The sequence below is a fragment of the Mustelus asterias genome, chromosome 3, assembly GCF_964213995.1.
Source record: "Mustelus asterias chromosome 3, sMusAst1.hap1.1, whole genome shotgun sequence".
NCBI classification, from domain to species: Eukaryota; Metazoa; Chordata; class Chondrichthyes; order Carcharhiniformes; family Triakidae; genus Mustelus; species Mustelus asterias.
Genome location: NC_135803.1, coordinates 119,215,548 through 119,227,078, shown reverse-complemented (window position 1 = coordinate 119,227,078; position 11,531 = coordinate 119,215,548). Strand labels below are relative to the sequence as shown.

At 44.2% G+C, this 11,531-nt stretch overlaps 1 protein-coding gene and 1 pseudogene across 6 annotated transcripts in view; one reads left to right on the top strand and one right to left on the bottom strand.

Annotated features, from left to right (window-relative positions):
* The first annotated feature begins 3,610 nt into the window (after nt 1-3,610).
* Nucleotides 3,611-11,531, top strand: part of kbtbd8 (kelch repeat and BTB (POZ) domain containing 8) — a 31,718-nt gene continuing 23,797 nt past the window's right edge. The window contains exon 1 of one of the 6 annotated variants that reach the window (XM_078209479.1): nt 3,611-3,638. Coding sequence is in view for 1 of the 6 variants with exons in the window: in XM_078209476.1 (XP_078065602.1) it covers nt 3,686-3,701 (16 nt within the window). In the remaining 5 variants the exon portion in view is untranslated. Of the gene's footprint in view, nt 3,706-11,531 lie in introns of all 6 variants that reach the window. The other 5 variants (XM_078209480.1, XM_078209476.1, XM_078209484.1 and 2 more) reach the window with 5 other exon arrangements.
* LOC144491951 (U2 spliceosomal RNA) lies at nt 11,039-11,182 on the bottom strand (annotated as a pseudogene).

The following is an 11,531-nucleotide window of genomic DNA, read 5'->3' as shown; positions in this document are numbered from 1 at the left end:
AGTACTTTCAGTAATTATCTGAAATCTGTGCCCTCGTGTTACCAACCCTTTTACCATTGGAAATAGATTTCTCCTTATTTACTCTACTAAATTATTCATTAATTTGAACAACTCCATAATTTTTTTCCTGTAACATTCTCTATTCTAAGGAAAACAACTCCAGCTTCTCTAGTTTCTCCACATAAACTGGGTATACACATTTCTGATACTATTAAAATAATTCTCCTCTTCACCCTCCCCAAAATCTTGACATCTTTTCTAAAGTGTGATGCCCAGAATTTGGTCACAACATTATAGCTGGGGCATAACTTCCTTGTTTTTGTACTCCAGATCATTATTTTTAAAGGCAAGGGCCCTTTTGGCTTTTTAACTGCCTTTTCAACTTGTCCTGCTAATGTCTTGTGTATGCACACACCCCCAAGTTGTTCAGTTACTGCACCTCCTCAAAATTATAACCATTTAGCATATATCACTCCTCCTCATTCTTCCTACCAAATTGAATCACTTCACACTTCTTCCTGTTAAACTTCATCTGCTGTGCGTCTGTCTATTGTCTCTCTACAATCTTTTAAAGTTTGTTACAATCTTCTTTACTGTTCACTAAATTTTGAGTCATCTGCAACCTTTGAAATTATGCCCTATGCGCTCAAACTCAGGCCACTAATATATAATGAGAAGAGTTGTGTCTTCACATTGCGGACACCACTATATACTTCCCTTTGTCTGAAAAACAATCGTTTACCGCTATTCTGTGCTTTCTATCCATCAGTCACTGCAGCCAATGTCACATTAATTTTGCTAAAATGTTTATTATGTGGTACTTTGTCAAATGCTTTTTGAAAATCCATATATACATTAACCACAGCACCCTCGTCAACTCTCCCTGTTTCTTTAGCAAAGGACTAAAGTTGCTTCACTTCTTTACTGTGAATGCTGCTAACCTTTTAATTACTGTAGTATAAGGGTCTGGCATGGAAAGGATAATGTGGGACTGGGTACAATACTGCCCACAGTGTAACGTAAAGGAAAGCATGACCTGAATCTAGAGGGCAGTTTTGTACTGGGCAGAGATGTGTGTAGAGGGAAGTATGGAGACTAGCCTTATATTGTGTTTACGTATATAGTTACAAATAGTTAATAAACACATTATTAAACACTCAGAACCTCTTTATGAGACCTACTAAAATACACACATCTTACAATGAGTGCCACTTCTTCATTCTTTTATCCTATTGAATTTCTCCACCTCCTCCTTTACTGTGACACTGGAAACATCCTCTTCAGGAAGTCAAATTCAAAAAATACTCATTTGATACCTCAACCATGTCCTCTGTCTCCACAAGAAGATCTCCCTTTTGTATATACTTTATGTCAGCTTTTCCTGTCATTAATTCCTTTATCCACATTTTTAATGGAAACAAATGATGCAACCCTACCATAATATACTGTACATACATCCTTCCCTCTACTAACAGCACAGCAGCACCAACATTGGTGGGAGGGTGTATTTACAGTGTAATAAGTTTTCATAATAACTTATAATTATAAACATGGAATTTTAATGGAAAACTAATAATAATGGAACAATAAAGAAACTAAACAATGCCTGCCTATCCAAGCTAAAATGCCCTGCATTCTCAAACCTCCACCTCATCTAAAGTGTCTACAAAGATGTGCAGTTTAGGTGGATTGGCCACGCTAAATTGCTTAGTATCCCAAAATGTGTAGTTAGGGGGATTCGTGGGGTAAGTACGTGGGATTACGGGGATAGGGCTTGGATGGGATGCTCTGTTGGAGAGTTGGTGCAGACTCAATGGGCTGAATGGCCTCTGCGCTGTAGGGATTCTATGAGAAATTGTTCCTGTTGGCAGAAGGATCAAGAACCAGAGGACACTGGTTTAAGGAGATTGGCAAAAGAGGAAATGATGGCACTAGGAAAATCTTCTTCATGCAGCCAATGATTAGGATCTGAGAATAGGTTGGGAGCAAAGTGAATCTAGGCCTTCAAGAGAAAATTGGATAAATATATGAAGAGAAAAAAAAGCGGGCTACCACGATAGCACAGTGGTTAGCACTGCTGCTTCACAGCTCCAGGGACCTGGGTTCAATTCCCGGCTTGGGTCACTGTCTGTGTGGAGTTTGCACATTCTTCTCGTGTCTGCGTGGGTTTCCTCCGGGTGCTCCGGTTTCCTCCCACAGTCCAAAGATGTGCGGGTTAGGTTGATTGGCCATGCTAAAAATTGCCCCTTAGTGTCCTGGGATGCGTAGATTAGAGGGATGAGCAGGTAAAATATGTAGGGATATGGGGGTAGGGGCTGGGTGGGATTGTGGTCGGTGCAGACTCGATGGGCCGAATGGCCTCTTTCTGTACTGTAGGGTTTCTATGATTCTATTCTATGATTCTTTTCATACCAACCAAATAAACTAACTCAAATGAACTTAGGGACAAATTAAAAGGAGCAGCTCCGTAAAAGGAGGGGGAACAGCCCGAAGCAAAATCTAAGCACAAAGGAAACTTTAAACATTAAATCAAAATGTGATTTTCGGGGTTTATAATACACCCCAGTCCCTGCCGTGCCCAACGGGCGCGGAAGGCGTCAACTGCACCCGTGGACACCGCATGCTCCCTCTCCAGGGACACCTGGCCACGAATGTAGCCATGGTAGAGGGGCAGACAGTCAGGATGGACGACCCCATCAATCGCCCGCTACCGGGAAAAGGTCAGCAACCAAATCAAACCAAATATCTCAGCTGCTCTTGTGGAGAGCCAGCAGTGACACCACTGAATGGTCTCCTGTGCTGTAACCACTCTGTGAGTGCAAACTGTTGACAGCGCTGGTGATAGCGGTCCATCGACAATTTCACTTCTAAAGTTTATTTATTAGTGTCACAAGTAGGCTTACATTAACACTGCAAAGAATGTGACTAATAAACACTGAGGGAAAATTCAGCATGGCCAATGCACCTAGCTAGCATGTCTTTCAGACTGTGGGAGGAAACCGGAGCACCTGGAGGAAAACCACGCAGACACGGGATGAACGTGCAGATTCTACATAGATAGTGGCCCAAGCCGGGAATCGAACCCGGGTCCCTGTGGCGTTGAGAGGTCATGATGTGGAGATGCCGGCATTGGACTGGGGTAAACACAGTAAGAGTTTTAACAACACCAGGTTAAAGTCCAACACGTTTATTTGGTAGCAAACGCCATTAGCTTTCCGAGCGTGCTGCTCCTTCGTCAGGTGGAGTGGGAGATCTGCCACGTTGAGAGGTAGCAGTGCCAGCCAATTGTGCCACTAAACCTTCTCCATTTTCGGGAGCTGAGGGGGGGGCGAGTTGTCGGGTTTTAAATTGGACCCTAAAGTTTAGCAGAGGGAAGCTGCACACAGATAGACACCAAGCCCCACAGCGACAGAGCCAGCTCGCGACAGCAGGAGCGTGGAGCGCGCGCGCGGGGAGTGGGGGGCGCGCGGGTGAGTGGAGGGCTCGGGAGCGCGCGGGTGAGTGGAGGGCTCGGGAGCGCGCGGGTGAGTGGAGGGCTCGGGAGCGCGCGGGGACTGGAGGGCGCGCGGGAGCGGCCACGCGTACGCCCGCCGCGCTGATTGGCTGTGTGTTGAGCCGGCAGGCGGCTGCTGCGTGAGGTGAGGGTCGGACACGTCGCTTCGCCCCGTCACTCCAGGCGGTTAGGATGGCTGCAGCAGCGGGTCAGTGAGTTGGCCTCTCGCCCTTTTATTGTTCCACAGGCGCGGCGGGGCGGACACGGTGTGGTGGCGGCTGCCGCCGGGGCAATCCCGTACCGACAGGCCTGGAAAGGCCGCTCTGTGAGCGAGACAGGGCGGGGGGAGAGAAGCAGCAGCCCGGCAAACAATGGGCCGCTGGCTGGGGAGGCGGGGGTAATCCAGCGTCAGGAGCCGGGCCGGGGAGGAAGGTTGCTAGGCCCCGCTGCCCTCTGCTTGTTGCTCCTTCCCTGACAACAACTCCCTCCGTGTCCCTTCGAGGGAAGTTGTCTTTTTTATTGCTTTGTTTGATCATTCCCCTTGAGGTTCAGGCGAAGGAGATTTTTTCCTTGTCAGGGCGATTGCTCGAATTTACAACTCCAAAAGAAAGATAATTTCTTAGTGAACCCCCAAAGTGTGATAATTTCATTGTACCTTCTGAAGGGGAGAGGAATATGTTGTGATTTGAGTTGATTAGGTGCCTGTATGGATGTGAACAAAGATGAGTATTTGTGGTTAAGATGTGCTTTACTCCTAATGAGGTAAATTGGGTATTTTAAAGTGCTCTTAACCCATTTCTCACCTTACATGTTTCTTAATTGCATTATTTATTTCTCAGCCTTTTTAGATGAGTTTTTTTTGGGCAGGGGGAACTTTATTGCAATGTCATTTCGTACATATTGTATAGTTGGAAAAACCATGGGAGTAATTTTAAAGAAATAAACTGGCATTTTCACTTTGCATGAAATTTGAGCAGCAAGTTGTCGCTTACTCTGGGTCATCAGCTTAAGGGATATCCATTTCAATTGATTTGTGGTGCTCTAGCTGAATTCAAGATGTGTACTGAAACTCTAAAGTCAGACTTGGCTAGTTGGGCATTTGGGAGACTAACTGAGCAAACTTTTCCCAAGTGTTTGCTTCTCTTGCCACGTGTTGAATAGCATATGATCATAAGAAACAGGAGTAGAATTATAGAATCCCCACAGTGCAGAAAGAGGCAATTCGGCCCATTGAGCCTGCACCAACAGCAATTTCAACCAGGCCCTATCCCCATAACCCATATTTTCATCTTGCTAATCCCCCTGAGACTAAGGGGCAATTTAGCATAGCCACTCAACCTAATGCACACACCTTTGGACTGTGGGAGGAAACCGGAGCACCTGGAGGAAACCTATGCAGACACGGGGAGAATGTACAAACTCCACAGTCACCCAAGGCTAGAATTGAACCCGGGTCCCTGGCGCTGTGAGGCAGCAGTGCTAACCACTGTACCACTGTGCAGTCTGTGGTAGTAGGAATGGGCCATTCGGCCCAATGAGCCTGCTGACCGTTCAATAACACCGTGGCTGATCTGATTGTAGCCTGACCCTTGACTGACTTGTCAATCAAAAATCTATCTAACTCAGTCTTAAATATATTCAATGACCAAACCTCCTCCACTTCCTGTGGAAAATAATTCTGAAGTGCACTGACCATGAGAGAAGATTTCCTCCTCATTTCTACCTTAAATGGGGGACTAATGTTTAAACAGTACCCCTTAATTCTAGATCATCTGGGTGTCTAACCTATCGAGCCCACTCAGAATCTTGTATGGGGAGCGTCAGCTTTAGCTCATTGGTTACTTCACAGCATCAACTTGATTGTAAGTTCGAACCTGTCTCACCGTGGGTCCTGCCTGCTGTTTTTCCCCCTCCTTTTGGGGAGCTGCCCCTTTTACTTTGTCCTGACTTAATTTGAGTTTGTTTATTTGGTTTGACCTAAAAAGAGTTCAACAAGATGTGTTGGAACTATTGAATGGCATCAAGGTTGGTAAGTCGCCGGGACCGGATGGGATGTACCCCAGGTTACTGTGGGAGGCGAGGGAGGAGATTGCGGAGCCTTTGGCGATGATCTTTGCATCGTCGATGGAGACGGGAGAGGTTCCGGAGGATTGGAGGATTGCAGATGTGGTCCCTATATTCAAGAAAGGGAACAGGGACAGCCCGGGAAATTACCGACCGGTGAGTCTAACCTCAGTGGTTGGTAAGTTGATGGAGAGGATCCTGAGAGACAGGATTTATGATCATCTAGAGAAGTTTAGTATGATCAAAAGTAGTCAGCACGGCTTTGTCAAGGGCAGGTCGTGCCTTACGAGCCTGGTTGAGTTCTTTGAAAATGTGACCAAACACATTGACGAAGGAAGAGCGGTGGATGTGGTCTATATGGACTTCAGCAAGGCGTTCGATAAGGTCCCCCATGCAAGACTTCTTGAGAAAGTGAGAGGGCATGGGATCCAAGGGGCTGTTGCCTTGTGGATCCAGAACTGGCTTGCCTGCAGAAGGCAGAGAGTGGCTGTGGAGGGGTCTTTCTCTGCATGGAGGTCAGTGACCAGTGGAGTGGCCCAGGGATCTGTTCTGGGACCCTTGCTGTTTGTCATTTTCATAAATGACCTGGATGAGGAAGTGGAGGGATGGGTTGGTAAGTTTGCTGACGACACCAAGGTAGGTGGTGTTGTGGATAGTTTGGAGGGATGTCAGAAGTTGCAGCGAGACATAGATAGAATGCAAGACTGGGCGGAGAAGTGGCAGATGGACTTCAACCCGGATAAGTGTGTAGTGATCCATTTTGGCAGATCCAATGGGATGAAGCAGCAGTATAATATGAAGGGTACCATTCTTAGCAGTGTAGAGGATCAGAAGGACCTTGGGGTCCGGGTCCATAGGACTCTTAAATCGGCCTCGCAGGTGGAGGATGCGGTCAAGAAGGCGTACGGCGTACTAGCCTTCATTAATCGAGGGATTGAGTTTAGGAGTCGGGAGATAATGCTGCAGCTTTATAGGACCCTGGTTAGACCCCACTTGGAGTACTGCGCGCAGTTCTGGTCACCTCATTACAGGAAAGATGTTGAAGCCATTGAAAGGGTGCAGAGGAGATTTACAAGGATGTTGCCTGGATTGGGGGGCATGCCTTATGAGGATAGGTTGAGGGAGCTTGGTCTCTTCTCCCTGGAGAGACGAAGGATGAGAGGTGACCTGATAGAGGTTTACAAGATGTTGAGAGGTCTGGATAGGGTAGACTCTCAGAGGCTATTTCCAAGGGCTGAAATGGTTGCTACGAGAGGACACAGGTTTAAGGTGCTGGGGGGTAGGTACAGAGGAGATGTCAGGGGTAAGTTTTTCACTCAGAGGGTGGTGGGTGAGTGGAATCGGCTGACGTCGGTGGTGGTGGAGGCAAACTCGTTGGGGTCTTTTAAGAGACTTCTGGATGAGTACATGGGATTTAATGGGATTGAGGGCTATAGATAGGCCTAGAGGTAGGGATATGATCAGCGCAACTTGTGGGCCGAAGGGCCTGTTTGTGCTGTGGCTTTCTATGTTCTATGTTCTAAGATCTCATTCTTCTAAACTCCAATGTGTATAGGCCCAACCTGTTCAAACTTTCCTTATTAAAAAAAACCCTTTCATCCTAATAATCACCCTAGTGAGCCTTCTCTGAATTACTTCCAATGAAAATATGAAGGAGACCAAAACTGTACAGTACTATAGGTGTGATCTCACCAAAGTCCTCTACAGATCTAGCAAGACAGCTTCTTCATTGCAGCCATCAGACTTTTGAATGGACCTACCATATATTAGGGTGATCTTCCTCGTCATCCTATATGTAACTGCAACACTATATTCTGCACCGTCCTTTCCTTCTCTCCTATGTATTCTATGAATGGTATGTTTTGTCTGTATAGCATTGACCCTAGTGTAAGGCGATTAGCAGGGTAGATATGTAGGGTTACAGGAATGGGGCCTGGGTGGGATTGTGGTCGGTGCAGACTCGATGGGCTGAATGGCCTCCTGCACTGTAGGGATTCTACGATTCTATGAATACTTTTCACTATCTCAATACATGTGATAGTAATAAATCAATAAATGCCAACCTAATTACTTGCTGTACCTGCATGTTAACTTTTTGTGATTCATGTGAAAGAGCACCGAGACCCCTCTACTGCAGCATTCTGCAACTTTGTTTAAATATTCTGCTTTTCTAATCTTTCTTGCCAAAATGGCCTTCACACTTTTCCACATTATGCTCCATCCGACAAATTTTTGCCTGCTCAGTTCATTTATCTACATCCCTTGTGCATCTTCCTCTCAATTTGTTTTCCTACTTACCTTCATATCAGCAGATTTGGCAACAACATGCTCAATCCCTTCAACCAAATCATTAATATAGATTATAAATAGTTGAGACCCTGTGGCACTCCACTAGTTACAGTTTGTTAACCTGAAAGTGATCCATTTATACGGACTATTTCCTGTTGGTTAGCCTATCCTCTACCTGTGCTAAAATATCACCCACAACACTATAAGCTCTTGTCATCTGCAGTTTCTGCTCATGTTTAATCTGAGTTTGTTTACTTGGTTTGGTTTGACCTAAAAAGAGGACACCTTATTAAATGCCTTTTCAAAATCTGTGTACTACATCTACTAGTTCTCCATTATTGCCCATGCTTGTTACGCCCTCAAGTACTCCAATTAATTTTTCAAACATTTCCCATTCACAAATCCATGTTACCACTGCATCATTTCATTGATATTTTTCTACTCTGCTACTACCTCCCTAATAATGGATTCTCACATTTCTCATTGTAATGGGTGATCTTGATTGCTGTTTCAGGCATTTTGGAAAGAATTGGAAGTTGGGAGAATATGTCTGCTGCTCGAGTGCCTTCTATTTGCTGTCATGACTAATTTGCCCATTTATTGGGATGGCACAGTGGTTAGCACTGCTGCCTCACAGTGCCAGGGACCCAGGTTCAATTCCTGGCTTGGGTCACTGTCTGTGTGGAGTTTGCATGTTCTTCCCATGTCTGCATGGGTTTCCTCTGGGTGTTCCGCTTTCCTCCCCCTGTCTGAAAGACATGCTGGTTAGGTGTATTGGCCATGCTAAATTCTCCCTCAGTGTACCCGAACAGGTGCCGGAGCGTGGCGCCTCAGGGATTTTCACAGTTACTTCATTGCAGTGTTAATGTAAGCCTACTTGTGACTAATAACTAAACTTTTTTAGAATTTTTTAAAACTTTTTACATTTTTTTTATTTACTGAGAATTGCAACACTGAAATAGGCTTACACAACCAGTCTTTGTTGTTTTTTTCCCCTTTGCTGTATTTCAATCTTCAAGCACTTAATCTATTCTCAAATTCTTATGTTACCAGGCTAGTAATCCAGAGATCTACGCATATGATCTAGAGACATGTATTCAAATCCTACCATTGCAACTGGGAAATTTAAATTGTTCATTAGATAAGTCTGGAACAAAAAGTTGGTATCAATAATAATGTCCTTGAAATTATTGGATTGTCATTTAAAAACTCATCTAGTTCCCTAATATCCTTGAGGGAATAAAGTCAGCCGCCCTTGCTTAGTTTGGCTGATCTATAACTCCAGGTCCACAGCAATATGATTAACTCTTAACTGCTCTCAGAAATGGTCTATTAAAAAAAAATAACTGAATGGATTGTCTGGCATCTGCTGAATAAAATTGTAAAATTTGTGAAGGTTATGTTCTATCCACGGAAAACAGGACAAATCCAATCCAGCTTTTTACCATTCCATCAGCAGCCAAGTAACAGAAACTCATTGGCAGAGCTGTCACATGGCATTTTGTTCACCAATGTTCAGTTTGCATTCTGCCCTGATCACCCTTCTTCAAACCTCATTACAGCTTTAGTCCAAATATGGTCAAATGTGAGACTGCCCTTGACATCAAGGCAGCATTTGACTTTATGTGGCTTCAAGACACAGAAGTAAAATTGAAGTCCATGGAAATCTTCGGAAGACTCTTCACTGGCTGAAGTAATATCTAGGGTAAAGGAAGTTGGATACCAATCGCCCTAGTCCTAGGACATCATTGCAGGAGCTCCTCAAGGTAGTGTCCTAGGCCCAGCAATCTTAACTGTTTCATCAATGACCTTCCCTTCATCCTTAGTGAGGATATTTGCTGATGATTACATTGTTCAGTTCCATTTGCAAAGAATGAAGCAGCAGGTTTGGACTGATGAACATGATAAGTGGCAAATAACATTTGTGTCACAGTGCCAGGCAAAGACCATCTACAAGAGAGCCTTAACCAATTCCCTTTGACATTCAACAGCTATATCATTGCAGATCCTTAACAAAACCTCTACGTTAGCAAATGGTATTAGCATGCTAGTGTGCAGTATTGAAATTACTATGTCCAGTTTTAAGATGACTAGAAATTCACATTGTTCTGAATATATTCTCTCATGATTGTAAAAGCATATGTTGTAGTCCAAGGTTTGAGATGACAACTGCTGGAAGGAGATCCTTAAAAGGCCAAATGACTTCACACTTCCATTATATTCAGTGCCTATCTTGATTAGGTTGCATAGAATTGCTGATTTATGCATACAACTGCTGTTACGATCACTGTAGAGACCCATAACTGCAAAGGATAATATGATAGGTCATGTTTTTAAACTTTTACTGTAAGAAATTACACACACTTGACTAAATACTATTAGTTTCTAGGCAGCTTATACTTGAAACTACAGAAAGCAATTTTATACTCATCATATATTGCACTTTTTACAGAATTAATGTCTTAAAGCAGATTGTCCAGTTGATCCCTTCCATTTTATACCAACTTCAAGTGACTGTTTGCAGGCACTTGGTTTTAGTTTTTAGAGATTTCCTTAATCTACTACCTGATGATTCTTCCCCTCTGGCCATGTCAGGCCGAATTTCCTGGAATCCCTCGGTAGCTGCAGGATGTGGCTCCTTCCTTGAATAAAGGCTGCCTCTCTTCCTCAGCAGAGCCAATTAGCCTCTCTCTGTTACCACACAAAACTGCTATCTGTGACATTTCAATGATTTGTATGGAAGTCTCTAACCTGATCTCAAAAATGGCTTCCTCTGCACTCTATTCCCCATGGCAACATCTATCTGGAGGCAAGGCCAATGTGTTTTAAGTACTGACTAGCTCTGCATGATCCCAACTCTTTCACCTTGGAAGTAAATGGACGGCTTGCATATGGTTACAACCAGTACTTTCAGTACCTTTATGGGAATTGGGGCGACTCCACTCTTAACACACAGGTTTCTGTCCATGTATCCAAACAAATAACTTGCACATTCTTTTTTTTTATACTTTTCCAATTCAATCAAATCAAATCCAAGTCAGTCTCAACAAGTTGAGACATTTCAAATCCAGGCTGACAAGACAGGGCGAGCGACCAAACCACCCTGTCCTGGGCCCGATCTACATGAGCCAAGCTGATTGGAGAAGGGGGAGGTTCCTCCTCCAAGACTTGAGCTCATTTGCATCTTAGCCAAAAGGCTGAGATGCCGCTTTAAAAAATTGCTTCATATGAAACATATGAAGCCTCAGCGCAACCCAATGACCTCAACCAAGTGCGGCTGACCATGGGCTGCCGACCATACTACACTTGATCTGAGCCAAAAGGCCGAGAAGCGATTCTTCCCAAGGGAAAATGATAAAAGCCTTCCTCTGATCTCTACCAATCAAACCACCCAGGCAGACTGCGGAACAAGTCACGTGATCCCAGCTCCCTTCGTTTTACCCTAGCTACAAAAATACCATCCCAAAACATAAACTTCATAATTGTAACACTGAAATAGCCTAATTTAGAGTGTGCATGCTACCTGAGGACTGGATCATAAATGTTGTAACTTGTTTCCATTCTGCTATCATTGTCATTTAAAAAAAAACCTAACCTGACATTTGCTGTTTAGGGTAACACATGAAGATTGGCCATTTGAATGAAACATTGGAAGATGATCAATGCATGTAAAAGGGGAAGAAAA